This window comes from Perognathus longimembris, chromosome 7, assembly GCF_023159225.1.
Source record: "Perognathus longimembris pacificus isolate PPM17 chromosome 7, ASM2315922v1, whole genome shotgun sequence".
In the NCBI taxonomy this organism is placed as follows: domain Eukaryota; kingdom Metazoa; phylum Chordata; class Mammalia; order Rodentia; family Heteromyidae; genus Perognathus; species Perognathus longimembris.
The window spans coordinates 53,239,171-53,259,388 of NC_063167.1; the positions used below are offsets into that span (position 1 = coordinate 53,239,171).

Below are 20,218 nucleotides of genomic sequence, written 5' to 3' on the forward strand. Positions count from 1 at the left end.
TCTCAAATAGGAAAGTAGAATCCTGTCATGTGATGGTTAACAGATCCTTACATGAATATGTTGATAAATTCAGCTGTAGGATATAAGAGCACTTTAGAAAGAGCAATGTAGACATGATTTTTTAAAAAGTATGCTTACCATGATGTAGGCATTTCTGTTTAAGAACTTCACCATGTTTTCTAAACACCAGAAACAGCACCTCAGACAGCATTGTAAGAATTTAGCAAAGATGTTATGGGCATCTATAGAAGAAAGCATTTAAACGAATGATTTGCAACTGAGTTATATGATTAAAAAATAATAACAAAGTATTCTGAGTAAGCTTTAAAGTTTTAGTGGTAAAATATGTATAGTATTAAATTTTCCATTATTCACTGATGTCAAGTGCACGTGCAATGTTGTGCAATTATCACTATGCATTTTCAGAACTTTATTATCATCTCAAAATAGAAATTCTATATTTATTCAATAGCTGTCCCCTTCCAATAACCTCTGCAATCTCTATTATTATTTGTATATGTGAATTTGCCTTCCCAGGTACCTTATGTAAATGGAACGAGAAAAAGTGCTGTTGTATCTGCTTATTTTGCCTAGAATATGTTTTAAAGGCTGATCATTCTATTGTTCTTAAAGTTTAATATTTTAAAGTATGTATGTAATATGTTTTTCTACTTACCAGTTAATAGAAATTTGAATTGTTTTCACTTTTTGGATATTAAGAATAATGACACTGATTCATAAAGTACTTCATAAACTGTATTCATAAACTGCTTTGTTAAATGTCAACTATTTGTACAACAGCTTCAATGCAAATATATTAAAAATAATGGTGTCATGAATATCTGTTTGAATCCCTACTTCTAACTCATTTGAATATAAATCTAAGAAGTAGAATTACAGAGTCAATTGAAATTCTAAATTTTCCTCTTTTGAAGAACTTCACAGTTTTCACAGTGATTAGACACTTTTACACTCTTTTTTAGGACCTAATTTCTCTATATTCTTGACAACATACTTTTGTTTGTTCTTTTGATAGCCATTTTAATGGATATCAAGAGCTATCTCATTATGGTTTTAGTTTTCATTTTTCTAGTGACTAGTAATATTTTTCACCTTTTTTGTGTATTTTTGTGTCATTTATATATCAACCCTCAGATTTCCACTGAAATTTGCCCATTTTGAATCGATTTTATTTGTTTGTTTGTTTATTTATTGCTGTTGAGTTGTAGAAGTTTTCAAGATTTATTCTGGTAAGGTCATTTGGCACATTATTTGCAGAATGTTCTTTACCATTGCATGGGTATTCATTCTTATTTTTCATTCACTTTTTTCAACATTTTTTATGCCAGAGTTGGGGCTTAAACTCAGGGTCTGAGCTGTCCTTGAACTTGCAGCTCAAGGATAGTGTTCCACCACTTGAGCTACAGCTCCACTTCTGAGTCCTATTTTGGCAATTTACTGGAGATATGAGTCTCACAGACTTTCCTGGATGGGCTGGCTTTGAACTGTGATCCCCAGATCCTCAGATCTCAGCCTCCTGAGTATCTACCTTTATAGGCTTGAACCACCATTATCCAGCATTGACTTATTTTTCTTATTCTTGTGGTGTGATGGCCAAGAAATTATCATCAAATCTAATATTATGAAGACCTCTTCCTATGTTTTCTTCTAAAAGTTCTATAATATATTAGCCCTTACGTTTAGAACTGGTACTTTTGGAGATAATTTCTTTTGATATTAGATACAGGTCCAACTTCATGATTTTATATATAGATATTAAAATTTCCTCTCATTATAAACTGAAAAGGCTGACCTTTCCACATCAATAGTCTCATGAAGGCTATTCCATGTCTGTATGTCTATGCTAACATCACTACCACCCTCTTGCCATAGTTTTGCATTAAAGTTTTTGTTTATTTTTGGTGTTTTTTTTTTCTTTTCTTTTCTGGTGCTGTTTGGGGGCTAGAACTCAGGGCCTGCACACTGTCCCTGAGTTGCTTCACTTAAAGCTAGCACTCTACCACTTGAGCCCATAACTCCACTTCCAGGCTTTTGGTGGTTAATTGGAGATGAGAATCTCATGAAACGTCTCTCTCCAGACTGGCTTTGAACTACAATCCTCAGAACTCAGTACCTTGAGTAACTAGGATTACAGTCATGGGCTGCTGGTACTTGCCTTTGCATTAAGTTTTAAAGTGAGGACCCACACTCTGACTTTTCCTTCTCAAGACTGTTTTGACTATTATTAGGTACTATATAAACTATATATAGAATATATATATATAATAAGCAGAGCTAGTTTGTTTATATAGTGTATGAATCATATATAACGGCTTACACCAATGATACTTGGCGTTAAAGTTTAAGCCTCGCCTGACCTGAACACTAGACTTAGACCTGCTTATCTGACATTGCCATGCTTCTCAGCTGTAACACTCTAAGCACAATCATTAGTCATTTTAAATTTGCATCAGCTGTTTCCAGATTTGTTTCTCTCTTCACTACTGTTGCCCCTTTCTCCTGATATCCAAAATCTTCAGCAAGTCCTCTAGGGTTGCCCTTAAAAACATATCCAAACTTGACTGTTTCCATCGTTACTAGGCCAAGTTACAGTTACCAGGACTCCCCACACTTGGGCTATATTCTATTCTCTTCAAGGAAATCAGAGTGCCTCACTCCAGTTCTAGAATCTTACCCTTAATACGACGGTCCAAGTATTCTAGGGTCGCTTTAAATGTTTGAATTATTGCAAGGATTAATGCCCCATATGCTAGAGATCCTGTATGATACCTAGGCAAAGATAAAATGAGAATTAAAGTTACTGTAATTTGATTGTTAAGTAACAGGTTGCAACTTGAACAATTTTCAAAGGTACAAGAGATCTGCTGAAAAAAAAGAACCTTTTACACTCTAACTCAAAGGTCTCCATTGAAGGTTTAAACCACACACATCTGCCATGGCTTTTGTCAATGAATAGTGTATTCTCATAAAATAGGATTTTTAATCTGAGCAACAGAGCTATAGAGCCAAATTATTTCTTAATCTTTCCTTAATGCCCCTTCCTGTACCCCAACTCATTTCTAATAACCTATGGAATTTAGAAGGATATTGGCCTAGGGAATGTAAAATTGTACCCATGAAATCAGACAAGCTGATGAACCATGAATCTTGAATCATACTTTCAGCTAACTTGCATCTTGTCACTTGAACTAATTAGCAAAGATGGAGATATAACCCCCTGTATATAACTGAGAAAAGGTTGTAGTGCTCAACATAGGGCTTACCGGATGGCTCGACCAAATGCAGTAAAAAGTGGATGTGGTGGGATGTCATCAGGTTTTCTCATGGCCCAGTAATAAGTAGCAAAGGCACCAGCAAGGGCACATTGACCCAATGAAATGATGAAGTTTATAAGCCAGAGAAAGAGAAATAGATTATATATGTGGAAGGTAGGAATGTACTTATGGTACAGAGTCATTCCGCCATAGAAAGCAAAGTTACACAGAGCCCCAGGGCAACTTTTGATAACTTCAGTTGTATTGAACATCTGCACTCAGAAAAAGAAATAAAACACAGGAGAATATATTAAATGTTATTCCTTTGTCTCTTTGGTAGTACCAAACTATATGTATGTCTGTCTTATTTTTTCCATTATCTTTTTCAGTTACTTTTATTTGCTGTCATTTGCTATTGATATATACATACACACATGCATATATAATGAGCCCTAGAAAGTACCTCATTTTAAAATATATGCTCATTATTAACTAATAAATTTCATATTTATTATTCTATTTGTTACTCATACAAACTTCTTGGGTACAAGATGGTTTAGAATATCTGAGTGCTTTCCTTCCCTTCTGTTCCCTGTTTTTAATGCTCACTGCTAACCCACACATTATTCTCACGTGAGTGTATCATATCTGTTTCCCAATGACAGTCACAACCACAAAATGAAATGTAGTAAAATCCTGTATCAAAGTAGATCAAGGAGAGTTTCTCTTACTTACCTCAGGGTCACATGTTTCATTTTCATGTATGCATTTGCCATCTGGGACTACAACTTTGTATACAGGAACACCTGAAGTTGCCAAGAAACTGAAAAAACTCTATTAAGGATAATATGCTAACAGTTTACAAGGAAAACTGTTGATAATATTGAAATCCATGGAAAGATTAACTTCAAAATTCTTCTAACATACCTGCTGTCACAATCGTCAGTCATATTGAGTCCCACTAAAATCAATTAAATATACAGGAATTTTCTTAGGTTATTGCAAAGTATCATATGTAAAGACAAAAATATAACAAATAGACCACATGGTGTCTTTCAGGGAAAATGGCATCATTGACTTTTTTAAGGCTAGATGTTTTTCATTTCCGAACAATAGAGAACACTGGACAAAACTCCTAGCTTATGAATAAAGTTATAGATTAAAAGTATCAAGAGTCAATCATCAAAGGATACATTGCTGTAACCGCCCAGTAGGAAATGCAGATTGAGAGCAAAATGAAAGTCACAAGTGGATAAATTAATGTGCTAGGGATATATCCAATGGCTCTGAAATAAAACAAATAGTTTATATTCAAAATGAAGGTAGACTCAGAGATCTTCATTCTCAGTCAATATTTGTTTATGAGAAGTAGATGTCTTAGAATTTATTCTAATAATAATGATGATTACTAATTATTTTTCACTGATCATTCTAACAGATTTTTCAATTTTTTCAACATAAGTTTAGAGATTTCAATTTTTTAACATAAGTTTAAATATTCTCCAGTTTTAGTTTTTTTAGTTAAGTTGGAGTAGTTTTCCACTGTTACTTCCCAAAGTGCCCCCTAATTCTCTTTTCTTTGGTAATTTCTCTCCATAAACTTTTGACACATTATAATCAAGAGATTTCTTCCTTTGTTTAGATTCTTGGGCATTTAAAATTAAAGATCCCAAGTATTACATGTTAAACCATAGAAACTCACTTATAAGATACTGGGTGATGGGAACTTACTTTTACATAACAGCTAGTTCCATTTTCTTAACAAAATATTAGGAAGTTCTTATCTGCCTACTCTGTATTTACCTCAACTAGTTTATGGGGAAAAGACAATTACTTTGTCACTTTCTCCTTATAACAATCACTCAAGTTACTCTTTATCCTTTTAATTTTCTCCCGGACAATCATTTCTTTGATGTTTCCTCATAGGAAATAGTTTGTACCATCAGTCTAGTTGTGCTGTTTTTCATTTCTTCTTTTAAATGTTTGTTTCATATATAATGTTAGATCAAACCCAATATTTTTTATATAGCCCCTGAAAAATACCACTGTAAAGGTATTGACAGCTGCATTTCTGCTGTATTTGTTATCTTCATCTTATTATTTCAGCTATGCTATCTTTCTTCTGTCTCTACATACAAAGTGTGAATGAACCACTGAGAATCCTTAGGTATACTTTCATCCTAATTGTCATCTATTTCAGCAATAATTTAACCTGGGCAAACTATCAACCTGTCACAGTAGTACTGGCCCTACACACATGCGCGCACACACACACTCACGCATACACACACACACACACACACACGGTCATATCAAGTGAGGCAACTTACAGTCAACTGTACAATAACATATTATTTAAGAAATCAATCTACAAAACATGTAGTTTTCAATGGATAATGTTAGGGCTTCAGTTGTTGGGAGGAAAAGAGAGTTTAACAAACAGCTTGTTAACTGTTTAAACCACGGTCTTCAGGTGGCACCATTATGAATAACATGGAAACCTTGTGCTATGATTCCTGAAAGACAATTAAAAATAATTTTGGTTCTTGGTCCTTAACAACTTAGTTCCCACCATCCTAAGTAGAGAGTATTGTTGGTTGCTTTTATAGGAATGTTTCCCTTGTATCTTTCAAGCATTATTTAAAAGTTAGTTGTGTTGTCCTCAAGTGACATTTTAGAATGGCTTAGAAGTCATAGGTGCTATTGTCTCCCAGCATGAAGTTTCTGAAGTGTTAAAAATCAAAATTGTTCTGATATTGCTATTCCAGAATTATGAGCTTTATACACAAAAAATGTATACTCTGGTGCTGCTACAATCAATGGTCCTGTTAGAAAAAATTGCCACTCATACAGAAAGGGTAATTGCACAGAACTGGTTCTATAACACAATGATGATTTAGAGTACTGAAATTTATCTTAATTATTAACATTAAGATATAATCCAGTATAAGAATACTGTAATATAGAATAGAGCTAACATTTATACAGAGCAGTGTTACTTATTTTATGTGTGTTATTGTCCTAACATATTCTTACAGTTCCAAAGTGCAGAAAAATAGACAGTCTATCCTATTTTTTTCCATTGATAAACAATACTTGTGAATGCTAAAGGTTTATTGATGTTCATCTTTCTATTAAGTGGCAAGTCTTTTTGTGTGTGTATGCCAGTCCTGGGGCTTGAAGTCTATGTATGCTGTCCTTGATCTTTGGTGCTCAAGGTTAGCACTAACTTGAGCCCATAGCTCCATTTCTGGCTTTTTGTAGTTAACTAGAGGTAAGAGTCTCATGGACTTTCTTGCCCAAACTGGCTTTGAACCACTTTCCTCAGATCTCAGCCTCTACAGTAGCTACAGTTACAGGTATGAGCCACCAGTGTCTGGCTAACAAATATTTTTTAAAAATATTTTAAAAACTGTTTTTCAGTAGTGAGTTTGAATTCACTTGGTAGGCAGGCATCTTATCACTGGAACCACACTCCCAGCCCTTTTATTTGATTTAATTTTTGAATAGGGTCTCATGTTTTTCCCAAGGCCAGTCTCAGATATCATGGCTTGAATCACCACACCCAAGTTATTTGTTGAGATGGAATTTTGCTAACCTTTCTTGCCTGGGCTAGCCTTAACCTGTCCTTCTTCCTATCTCTGCCTCTGATATAGCTGGGATTATGGGCATGTAATCCTATGCTCCATTTTATTTAACAGATTTACATGCATTGTTTGGGTTTCTACATTAATGGTCTTACTTGCTCCCTTCCTTCAGCAGGATAATGGCAACATGGATTCGTTTCCTGAAGAAGATCAACAGGAGGATGATAATCCCTTCAAGGATGCAGAATATTATCACTTTGAAGAGGAAAAAGGGTATCAGTCTGTAATACAAATACTATCACAATAACAAAGTTTCAAAAGTTAGGACCCAGCTTCACGATTTTCTTTTTCTGTCAAGGCTGAAACATAATCGAAGCAGTAATATCACCCCACAAGGTTAATCTTAGAATCTTATTTTCAACACCTCTAAGAAATGCTACGAAATCCAGACTAAACCCATTAGCTAGAGCTTGAAGAGCTCATCTGGATAGGATTTATGTTTGTAATAACATAGCACTTCAGAGTTTTGTAAGAATTGAAAAAATAGTTACAGGAGGAAGGAAGGACATTTTTAATTTCAATTTTATTGTAAAGGTGATGTACAGAGGGGTTATAGTTACATATATAATACATACAATCAGAAGAAAACTTTAAAGCTGTTCACTTTACTCACCATGCCTCTTAGTCATCACTGACTGAAAGGGCAGGGTGTTCGGTGCTATAGTTTTACTTTGGAACTCCATCCAAACATAGCCAATATTGATGGAATTGAATTATGAACCCATACCAATTTTGCCAATAAAATCCTTAGACAGAATCAAAACTAAGGAAATATGATTTATTCTTGGACTGGAAATTATACAAACTTATAACAACTGTTTCTAATCCAACTTTATATGAAGAAAGTAAATCTTGAAAGGAAGAAGTACCTATATATGTACAATAAGAAATGAAATAAAGAGGAAACCTGTGTTCTTTTGGATTTTTCTAGAAGTCAGTGAGAGTCTGGCTGTTCTGCGCTCTTTTGAGTTTGAGGAGCCATTTCTATATTCTTGTAATACACACCTCCTTTTCTATTCTAGGATTGTGTCCATTTTTTCCATCCCGTAGCTGAATTAGTTTAATTTATTTATACTTTGAAAGCACATAGTCTCAATGGTTGTATTTCTTTGACTCTAACATACATCTTTATTTTACTAAAAACTTTTTTAGGAAAAGTAAACAAACTACTAAATGTCCATTTCATAATTTTAAAGATGCAGTCTGTTTTAAGAAATGTTAAGATGTGGAAAGGTCAGGATCTTATAACATGAAGATAATATGATGTTACTAATAACAAACCCTGAACATAAAAAAAAAGACACTTGATGGAAAAAGCCTCCCACATGAAGGAGTGCCTCTTATAGTCAGTCTCCTTACTAAATATCTGTACTATTTGTGCCTAAACATCTACAATGAACCTGATTTCATCCCACTGGCACACCACATCTGGTATTACTCATGCATCAGTTAAAGTCTCTAGATTAAATGTGGGAGAAACTTAGTAAAACACCATCTTATATTTAGATCTTTTAAACTGTGTATATACTTGTTATTTATTCTGTGACAACGAATTCAAATCCAAAATTGCGAAGTTTAATATACTAGAATTGTTATCAATTAAACAATATTGTGCCTTTTTCTTTCTTCCTTCCTTTCTTCCATTCATTTATTTATTTATTTCCTTTTTTCTTCCTGTTTTTTCCCTTCTCTTTTCTTTTTCTACAGGTCCTGGAGCTTGAACTCAGGGCCAGAGATTTGTGCTTAAATATAGTGTTCCACCACTTCAGCCACAACCTAACTTCCAACTAGCTTTTTGTTTGTGTGAACAATTCGAGATAAGACTCTCCATCACAGGGCTGGGAATATGGCCTAGTGGCAAGAGTGCTTGACTCATATACATGAAGTCCTGGGTTTGATTCCCCAGCACCACATATATAGAAAACAGCCAGAAGTGGCGCTGTGACTCAAGTGGCAGAGTGCTAACCTTGAGCAAAAAGAAGCCAGGGACAGTGCTCAGGCCCCGAGTCTACCCCCCAGGTCTGGCAACAAAAAACAAAACAAACAAAAAAAGAATCTCCATCACCATGAGATTCTTATCTCATGAACTTTCCTACTTAGGCTGTCTTCAAACTGCAACCCTCAGATCTCAACCTACTAAGTAACTAGAATTACAAACATGAGCCACTAATGCCAAGCCAATGATAACTTTTATTAAAGTATCAAATAATTAGAGATGATTAGACTAAAGAACATGAATTATTAGATTAAAGAACATGAAACTATAAAATATGAGGAATACCATAATAAAACCATTTTGGAGATATATAAGATTAACATTGTCTTTGAGATCATCTTGCTTTAAAAGTTGTTAATGTTACTCTTAACTAATTCAGTAATCTGAATAAAAACTTCAGTAAGTACATTGATTTCTAGTTTTTTTTTTACAATTGCTATAATAAATCGTTTAACTGTCTTGCTATGAAAAAACCCTCTTGTTTCTTATTTTTAAACAAGTTTGAAAAATCAAACATTTGCTTTGTAAATCTCTTTCTTAGCATCTGGTTAGTGTTTCCACTAAAGATTCACAACTGAGCCTTTTTAAGTTGACAGTAAATGGCTGGAAAATCTTGTATAATAGTATTTTCTCATGATATATAATAAGCTTTTCTCGATGACTTTTTTATTTCCTATGGTCTATAGGCACTTAACTGTAATTACATTAGTGATAAGAACATTTATCAATACATTTGTTGCATAGTCTAAGATATCTCTCAGATAAAAGACACTTTCTCATTATTAAAATTTTAAAAATTGGTCTTTCTTTAAAATCCACTTACTTATTGAGAACCATGTTTGTTTCAGTTGAAAATATATGCTAATATTAGTCTGAATCCCAATGTCATAAACACTTAATGAGGAATTTGGGTTGTCTTCAAGTTTTTTGTATTCATGGTAACAGTACCATATTCCTTGAAATGAAAAGAAAAAAAAGTTATATATTTATCACACAAGTCTATAGGAAACCAATCAGTATAATCACTTTTGCAAAGTAGGATTTATACTTATACAATGAATATTTTATTTTGATCTGATAGTCTATATGTGATACCTTCTAGTCCTAATAATTTTTGATTTTATAATCTCTTTTGTCTCATATTACACAACTTTTAGAGCTTTCTTTTGTTTAATGAGTATTGATAATGATTTTTAATTAAACCCTTTCATTTTCAAATATATTAGGTATAATGTAACTTTTATAAATGACATAAATCTCAAATTTGTATGTATATATTTTTTATCTAGCCTGACAATATCTATGTTTTAATCAGCAAGTGTAATTCATTTATGTTTAATTTACTGAGGTATTTACTGTTAGGTTTTTAAGTAGGTAGCTGGAGAATGCCACGTGGTATTCAGGCAGGAGAGAAAAGTTTATTACCGAACTGCTGGCCTGTGGCCAGGATGATGCATGGCCAGAGAGAAGGGAGAGAAAGGAGAGAAAGGAGAGAAAGGAGAGAAGGGAGAGAAGGGAGAGAAGGGGCGACCCCCACCCAGCACTGCCTTATTTAGGGCAGAGGCAGGGGGTGTGGCCAGGTGGATTAGGATGTGACCTTAGGGAAGGGGAGGTAACTGCCTCCAGGTCTGCTGCTTACCCAGGTAACTGGGTGGAGACTTAATGAGGTGGGGGTGGGTCATCTACATGGAGCCTAGGGATGGACCTTACATTTACTGATGTATTTATGGATACCTTGTTTTCCTTTTCAAGTTCCACTTTGTCTTTTTGCCTTTTCCTTTCAGTTGTTTTTCTTTTCAATTCTTGACTTTTAAAATTTTATCAGTTTCTGCTTACTTATATGCTATTTTCCTCTTCTAGTTTGGAGCTACTACACTACTTTTATAATAATATTTGAATTTTGGTTGCATGCTTAAGACTAAATTGAATATCTTACCAAGAAAGTATAAAGACCTTGGGTCATTCAAGAATCATTTCATTTTCTGGTTGTTTGGTGTTGGGGTCAGCTGCACCTTTAAGGGGCCACAGCTGACCTCAGCCTGTCCCTCCTCTTCCTGTCTTTAACCGGAAGAGAAGGAAGTCTGACATCACTTGAGGGACAGCTCCTTGGGACCAATCAGGGGCCCCTCTCTTGTGCCCGCCTTTGGAGTATATTTGGGAGGTTCCTCATTTGAATAAACAGAAGCCCTAGAGGTTTTCTCCAGGGACCCACGCACCCATGTCGTTCTTGGCGGCTTTGGGGCACCCTGCGACCACACGCCACCGAGGCTACCCGTGGCCATCGCTCCTTCGTGAGCGGTAATGGACCACCCAGGAAGGGGCGGACAAGCCCCTTCCCCCCCAAGCGAGGGGAAGTCAAGAGAGAGAGCCCACAGTTTGGTATTTTAGTTATGTATATTTTTTATTTTTATTTCTTGGTATGTGCACCGGACCTGGGGCTTGAACTCATGGCCTGAGTGTTGTTCCTCGGCCTTTTTTTTTTTTTTTTTTAACTCAAGGTTAGCATTATACCACTTGAACCACAGCTTCTACTTCCAGCCTCTTGGTGGTTAACTGGAGATAAGAATCTCATGGATATCCCTACTTAGGCTGGCTTGGAATCACGATAACCAGATCTCAGTCTCCTGAGCAGGACTACAGGTATGAGCCATTGATGCCCAGTCCTAGTTATATACATTTTAACTTAACAGTAGAGGGCAAGTTTGCTTTGTTCATTTTCTATACTATATAGCATGCATGTCACTTTTGTGTGGAATCATTTTCCTTCCTTTGTTTTTTTTTTTGTTTTTTTTTTTGTTTTCTTTGGTACTAGGGATCGAACCCAGGAAGTTGCGCTTGCTAGGCAAGTGCTTTGTCATGGAGCTACATCCCAGCCCTATCATTGTCCTTCTTATTCTCACTCTCAGGGCTACATTTAATCCCTTAGGACACAATTGCTTTTACATTCACAACATGCAGATCTATCATCATTACTACCACCTGCATTTGGTCTTCACTTGGCACATGGAATACCTCTTCACCAGTCTCTGCTTCTACTCTCACCACAATACAGTCTACTCTCTTCACAGGAACCACAATAATCATCCCATCACAGCTCTTCCCCATTCAAAGCCTTGCAATTTCTTCCTGTTCCGTTCAGAGAAAGGCCTCATAATAACCTGTAAGGCTCTGGGTCCATAAGTTCTATGCTTATCTCTTCTTGTTTCCTTTATTTAGTATACACATCCACCCAGCCTTATCACTATTTCTTAAACTCACTCTTACTTGGGACTATTGGTCAATCTTGACCCACTGTCTGGGACTTTTCCCTCATTTCCACTAGCTAACTCCATTGCCACCTCAAATTTCTTCTTAGAGAAGAACCTTCTCAAAGGACATACTCTACAGCTAGGAGGCAGAGCTATACTCAATGGTATAACACTTGCCTGTTAATGGCCTGGGAAACAATGCTGCTTTTGTTTTGTTTATATTTTTACTGCTGACACTATATTGTATCCTCAGTACCACTTTATTTGCTCTATAAACCTCTTATATGTGCCTAATATATATGTATATATATGCCATATATATGTATATATATATATATAATGCATGTGGGAGTATTTCTTCTTCAAACTCAAAATCACAGAGTTATGAAGCATTCCCATTTTCCTCCCTTAACTTTTTCTCCTCCATGAAAATTGATCCATGGCTGTGCATGAAACAACTGCCCACAAATAGAGTGGCTTTTTTCCTGTTCACTATGACACATTCACATTCTTTGTGCCCTACTAAAAAGGCTACTGTCAGTAGGCAATGGTCATTTTCCCATGAGAAGAAAGAAAATCAATTGTCTCAGATAGTAGCAGAGGTCAGTCACATTCAATCTTATTTACTTACAGTTCCCAACCTAATTGGACATTTCCTTGCCATAAATAGCTCCAAGCTTAATTTCCACATGATTAATTGCTGGGTTAGCACTACCTAGGGAGTCAATGGTGAACTGAAATTGATTGTGTTGTCTGTACTTGTTTATATATTGACCATCTTTTTCCCCTTGCCTTTGTCAAAGTTATGCTAGAGCCAACATCCGATTTCTGTTGCTGCTCAGGACAAGCAGTAAAGTCAATAGAAGCCTTTATTGTTCTTTCCTTTTTATGGCAATTAAAGAGAGATTGAATAACAGGTTTAGACTCTTTTGTGGCAAAGAACTCAAGTTAGTTTGAATTCCAAGTAGGAACACAAAAATAAGACTTCATAAAGCTTTCTGTGGAGTTTCTGTTTAGAGGATGGCACTTCTTACAGTTCCTCCATTAGACCCACATATCCAGGTAAAAGTCATAGGTAGTTTTTAAAAGAACAGATGAAGAATACCTAAGCCCTGAACCATGTACTCGAAACTCCTTGAGGACAATGAGGAGAATGACAATAACCCAATAAATACAGATTATTTTTTGTGTTCTAGAAACTGTTCTGAAAGCCCCATATTCACTGTCCTAATTAATTAATCTTTTCAGTCTTCTAAGATGGAGAGACAATTATTCTGTTGTTGTTATAGGCAAAGAAGCTGACCTTATAATAATAATTTTTTCTAGTAAATCTAGATAGGTATTATGGAGCTGGTGTACACCCTGATTCACCTGTAGTTTCTACTGAACTCTTACCCTAATATATGCAAAGCTCTTTTTTGAAAGACAGAAATAGAAGATTGTTATGTCTGGTGTTGACTACCGTAAAACTATATTGTCAATCTAACTTTTGTTCTAGGAGAAATTATTCTTTTGCCATGAAGCCTCTCAAACATTGCTATATTGCCCTGTAAAGACTGGAAGGAAGCTGCCATAAGTGTTATACCATCCTATGGAAGACACTGTTATTCCTTAATTTAGTGTTCACATCATATTTAATCGAAACAGCTCTCGAGTGTAGAGGCTATGGTTAAGATTTCAATATTGATCTCTCTATCCAATGAGTGTAATTCAAAATACCTCCAAGGGGTGAAAACTCATTATAAAGCATCAATTATTAAAAGGGAATGACAGTATGTGGATTATAAGTGCTAATTAAATTGAAAGAAAATAATAGATCACACAACTGTTCATCTCTTAACAGAAGGAAATGTAAGAGAAGTAAGAGAGATTGTCTGAAATATTTTTTATTAATCTGAAAGTTTGTTTGTACCTCTATCACAGTATTTATGAGTCATGAGACCAATGGCTAATAGGGAAAAGAAAAGAATATTTCTTAAAATAATGAAGAAAATAGGGGCTGGGGATATAGCCTAGCGGCAAGAGTGCCTGCCTCGGATACACGAGGCCCTAGGTTCGATTCCCCAGCACCACATATACAGAAAATGGCCAGAAGCGGCGCTGTGGCTCAAGTGGCAGAGTGCTAGCCTTGAGCGGGAAGAAGCCAGGGACAGTGCTCAGGCCCTGAGTCCAAAGGCCAGGACTGGCCAAAAAAAAAAAAAAAAAAGTAAAAAAAAAATAATGAAGAAAATTATTTAAAAAGAGATAATATAAGTAAAATTTAAAAATATGTTTTCAAGTTTAATGATTATTTGGGGGAATTATAACCAAATCTAAGGCAAGTAAATGCTTTCAGGAAATCAATAATGGCAATTAAAATGATTATTCTGATATTTGACAATTTTAAGAGATACAATGCTTACCATATGCTAGAATTCCAAGCACACCCAACATGAAGAACCAGAAGAGGAAGCCAGCTGTGTACCTCAGGAGCATCAAAAATAGCCAACTAAGAACCATGGAGATAGCCAGGCCACTGGGGGCAAAGGACAGAAGAAACACAGAGGTAAAGTATGCTTAGCACAACACCATACAAGTACCCAGGCAAGGTTTTTCTTACTCAAAATGATTCTTACTATTTTATTTTACCTGGCTATAGAAACATGGACAAAATTAAGAGTCTAAGCAATGGTTTTCATGAAGACTTCCACATGAAAGTGTAGGACCATTGGGGACTTTATTTGGGAGATATCTTTGAGTGCCTAAGTAAACCTAGTAGAATATCACTCACTATTCAAAACAAAAATGTGATTCCTTGAGCCTATGTTTCTGATGTACTTGCCACAATTGTCTTATTTTTTTCTTCATATCTTCCTCCTACATAATAAATTACAAAATGTATCCATAATGAATCCATGTGGTTTTCTCTAACTGGTGACTAATGGAAACCATCTACATGGATGTATGGAGTAAAGGTTGTAGACTCAAGGCAGAAAGCTAAGAAAGATGACTGACCACAGGGTTCCTGGAGTCATGATTCTGTAGTCATTATCACTATCACTTCTCTTAAATAGTGTTGGGTTTTTTGTTTGTTTGGTTTTCCAGAGCTGAGGACCGAACTCGGGGCCTTGGGCTTGCCAGGCAGGCGCTCTTCTGCTGAGCAAAACCCCCAGGCCCCCTTAACTACTTTGCAATGCTAGACATCTCTTGCATGTCCCCTCTATCTATGGGCCCTTATTTGGAGCTACTGTAAGGTTCCTGAATCTTCTGAACCATATGACTTTTCAAGAAGTATAAGTATGTACTTCTCAAGAAATATAGCACAACAATTCTCTATCTGTTTTAATTTCTCCCTGGCATTGTACTATATAGTAAAGAAACTCTCCACCTTAGCTCTCACCACTGCCCTCAATATGTCCATGTTACAGTCACATGAGGTCTCTGTTGGTACTATTTCCTCAGAGAGAACCTGTTAAGTTTGGAAACTTGGCTGACTTGACAACATATTTGGAAATATAACCAAGCTATCCATAACAGCAACAGAAGGAAACTGATAATGGGTTCTCAAGTTTTACCTTTTGTAATTTTTTTGGTGGTACTAGAGTTTGAACTCAGAGATGTACAATTGTTAGACATACTTTTTAATTATGTTTGGAATAGGGTCTCACATTTATACCTAGCCAGCATGAACTATGATCCTCATATTTATACTTTCCATTTAGCTGAAATGACAGGCATATGCCACTACACCTAGCTGTTTATTGGTTGATACAGGGCCTTTTGAAATTTTTGCCAGGGTGACTTTTAACCTCCAGGCACCCAATCTCCATGCAAATAACTGGGATTACAGTGCGAGTCACCTACTCGTTTCACCTGTTATCTCAAAACAACTCAGTTGTTTTGTCACTAGATAGAAGACAGCATAGTGCCAGTTTTCTCAGTCTTGTAGTCTATGTTTTTATCTTTCTAGATATCCAGTGTGTATCTGAAAATCAAAAATCTGCCCCTTCCCCATAGATGTTTTCAGTTTCTCGTAACAACAATGATCTTTAATAATAGCAAAGATTGAAGGCATATGTTTAGGAACTAGAAATGATCCTTTGGATTCAAAAGGAGAAATAATGCCATGACTACCCATTGAACCATGTGAGGAACAGTATACATACTGCTGCATGAGCATTCCATTTATTTTTGTGCCAATACTGGGGCTTGAACTCAGGACCTGGGCAATATCTTTAGCTTCTATGCTCAATGTTAGAGTTCTACCACTTGAGCCATAGCTCCACTTTGAGATTTTTTTTTGTTGTCACATCTGGGGCTAGATCTCAAAGCATAGGCACTATCCCTGAGCTTCTTTGGTTCAAAGCTAGTGCTCTACAACTGAGCCACAACTCTACTTTGGGCATTTTTTTGGTGATTCACTCGAGACAAGAATTTCAAGGACCTTTTTGCCCTGGCAGTCTTCAAACCCCATCCTCAGATCTCAGCTTCCTGAGTACCTAGAATTACAAATGTGAGCAATAGGCAGTTGGCTCCTTCAACATTCTGTTAATATCAGGCATATTTTTAAATATCTTGCTCAATCCCTAACCCATCTGAAAAAGAAAATAGCACTACTTGAATCTGAGTCAACTTTTTGTCCAGAAATATGAAATGTTATACAAAGGTAAAATCAGAAGAATGATGTAGAAGAAATATGTGTTTTCACTTACATAAGAATCCAATACCAAGTTGTTGCATAGTCTTCAAACACTTTCATTCCAACTGTCCTTGCATCAAGGATTTTATTGATGCCACTAAATTGAAAGAAGAAAAATTAATTATTTTCAGACTCACATTCAAAAAGAGATGGTCTTAGGATAAAATGGATTTTCCAAGCTGCTGTTTGAGGCATGTTTATAGAAAACACCTAATGTCCTTTTTCTAGCCACAACAGTACATGAAATGTTATATCAGTAAGCCTGCAAGGGTGGAAGAGCCTGTAAAAGTGGATAAACTTTGCAAAGATGGCCAGAGCTGTACACCCAGAACATCTGGCTTTCAGAAACAGTGAATGGATCCCTTTCCAGTTTATGCAGTGTATGCTCATTTATTGTAGAAACCTCACTGTGAAAAGTAAAGTTAAAAGTGAAGATCAGCTTTTAATTTATGAAACTCGGGAAGTTGACAAGACATAAGACTTCAACACTCCTTTCTGCTCCAGTGACAGCCATATAGCTGTAAGGCATGATGGGACACATACCAAGGAGTACTCAAACCACTGGTACCCAACTTGATAAATAATCAAGTCAAGCCCACACATAAAAGCTAGAATTTCCAAACCTTGCCTCACGTGACCCAATCACAACACTCTCCTCTCCCCTAAAGGAACCACTCTCCAGACCATTACAATAATAGTTTTAAAAAAATAACACTCTTGATCAATGTAATTTAGTTTTGCTTCTTTTTCATTTTACATCAGTGGAATATTATTTTATGATTTCTCTTACAGATATATACATGTCTGAAATTCAGGTATATTGCTGTTATATTCTAACGATTCACAAGCTATATTCTACTTGCTAATGTTTTTTAAGAAAAAGAAAAAATTAGTTTTAATTTCTAGTTTAAAGTTCTAATTCAAAAAGTGAGTTATGCAATGTCATTTCGTATGTTTATACCTGTGCACATATGAATATGAGCACCGAATAAGGAGATACTTCTCCATAATATAGAGTTGTATGTATGTACAGACAAAAGAAGCAGAGAATCTACTGCTTTATCATTCATATGTAGCATAGCTACATATTTGTGATATATTTCTACTTCTACTGATGAGAGCTTTCACTGTCTTATTCTTTCTAATTCATTCTTATTTCTTCTCGTCATATGCTTTTCTTCATGAATATCTACCAAATTTCACCTATCTAGAGTGATGTGTACATGTCACCATGACACATAAATCTTTTTCCATAACCTTCAGCCTCAGGAAAGCTTTCCTATCTGGTTCAATAGTAGCATGCATTGAAAATGAAGATAGATATGTAAACCAGTGTACTTTGCAGCCTCTCTGAGTTCTATAGCATTTCTTGTCTTTCCATTTCCATCTTCAAACAGTATCCTGCTCCCTACTGTCAAAGTGCCATTTCTTGTGGAGAAGTCAGGGAAACATCGGTGGAGAACTGTGAATGTAAAGAACAAGGACAAGGGTCATTCTTCTACCTCTTCCACAACACCTTCTCTTCTTGTTTCCTGTTATTTACAGTTAGTTTCTTGCTAGGCATATAAATTGCTAGGCATGTAAATACTTTTTTGTCCTTTATTTGAAGGTTTTCTTATGCTTCTCAGGCTGGAATGAACAGTAAATACAGAACACAATATGAAGCAACATTTTAATCTGTTGATTTTTAAATATTTGTAATACGGGGATGAACTTGCCTTCATTTACTATTAGATACCATACCTTATTCATTTGTGAATCCTCATTGTACATTTTCAATTGAATGACTTAGCCAAATTATACTTTTAAGGGCAGAGACTATGTCTTATAGTCTTATACCTACTGCACGTGTCATGACTGATGATTTATTTTTATCTTTCTATATCAAACTTGTAATGTTATTGGTGGCTACAGACAGCCATTGCCTAAGGATTTCTGTAGAATGCTGTTGTTTGTGGAACAAGCTTTGCTCAGAGGTCTTTAATGACCCAAACAAGAGTAAATACATTTAAGAAATGTATTTGGGGACTGGGAATATGGCCTAGTGGCAAGAGTGCTTGCCTCCTACACATGAAGCTCTCGTTCGATTCCCCAGCACCACATATATGGAAAATGGCCAGAAGGAGCGCTGTGGCTCAGGTGGCAAAGTGCTACCCTTGAGCGGGAAGAAGCCAGGGATGGTGCTCAGGCCCTGAGTACAAGGCCCAGGACTGGCAAAAAAAAAAAAAAAAAAAAAAAAGAAATGTATTTGGTAGTAGCTGCTCTAATGAATATGACTTTCTTCTTAAGAAAATAGGTACTCGAGTAACAACAAATGTGAAAAGTGAAAATGTCCCTACACTCTAAGCCATCTCTTAATATTTTTATACATTTCTTTCTTTTACTTCAAATAATTTATTTTGTTCATTTTAACTTCTACATGGTTATCATTATAATGTATATAAAATCTGTATTTTATTTAATACAGATATTTTATTTAATGGAAGTATATGTTATTATATTATTAACATTTAATAATTCTAAAATATTTTATGTAATGAGTGTATTGCATTGTTTCAAAGTTCTCTCATTTTAGTATAGCAATATTTTTGTTTTGCCTTTCTCTTTGTTTTAGTGTCTATTTTATATTATTTTTTGATACTATTATTTTGAATGAATATTTTTCAGGCTCTAGACTAGGACTCAAACTTGGTACCTGATGCTTTCAAACTTTGGCTAGAGGCTCTCTGAACTGAGCCAAACATCCAACCCCTTGAATGGACATTTTGATGGATATCTTTATGTAAATTTTCTCTCTGTAGTTAGATTTATGTCCTTAAGAAAGGAAACCAAATCCTCATTTCATTATTTTCTAAACTGAGAATCATACTGAGTAAAGTTCAATCATTTAAGAAATAAAATAAGATTCATTAACAAGACATAAATATTTCAATGCCAAATTGTAAAGACTAGTATATTCCCTTCATACTCGCTCATCAGGTAATTTCTAAGGAAACTCTTGGCTAAATCCAGAAATATATATATATATGTACATATATACATACACACAAATATACATATGAATATATAATGTTATATGTATACGTGTATGCATATATATGTATATATATGTGTGTGTATATATAAATATATACATATATATGTTTACCCTTGTATACCTTCATAAATTTCCAAATAAATGATTTGGCAGATTTTTAAAATCAGAATCTTTAAATTTCAGGATTTTTTCTTGTGTTTATGATGCAAAAGTGAAAATTTTGCTTAACTTGGGTGGAAATAATCCTAGCTGAAGAGAAAGAATGGGCTTTACATTCACTGTGCTCCTAATTTATTTTATGGCCTAGGGCCAGTAATAGGACCATTCATGGCCTCAG

The 20,218-nt window shown here is 35.4% G+C and overlaps 1 protein-coding gene across 3 annotated transcripts in view; it reads right to left on the minus strand.

Annotated features, from left to right (window-relative positions):
• Nucleotides 1-20,218, minus strand: part of Slc44a5 (solute carrier family 44 member 5) — a 267,031-nt gene that overhangs the window by 11,014 nt on the left and 235,799 nt on the right. For all 3 annotated transcript variants that reach the window (XM_048351603.1, XM_048351605.1, XM_048351602.1), the window contains 10 exons: nt 18,183-18,306; nt 16,858-16,941; nt 14,569-14,681; nt 9,742-9,873; nt 7,018-7,117; nt 4,469-4,561; nt 4,011-4,098; nt 3,285-3,547; nt 2,696-2,790; nt 139-242 (listed from right to left, as the gene is read on the minus strand). In XM_048351603.1, the coding sequence (XP_048207560.1) occupies nt 139-242; nt 2,696-2,790; nt 3,285-3,547; nt 4,011-4,098; nt 4,469-4,561; nt 7,018-7,117; nt 9,742-9,873; nt 14,569-14,681; nt 16,858-16,941; nt 18,183-18,306 (1,196 nt within the window). The remainder of the gene's footprint in view (nt 1-138; nt 243-2,695; nt 2,791-3,284; nt 3,548-4,010; nt 4,099-4,468; nt 4,562-7,017; nt 7,118-9,741; nt 9,874-14,568; nt 14,682-16,857; nt 16,942-18,182; nt 18,307-20,218) is intronic.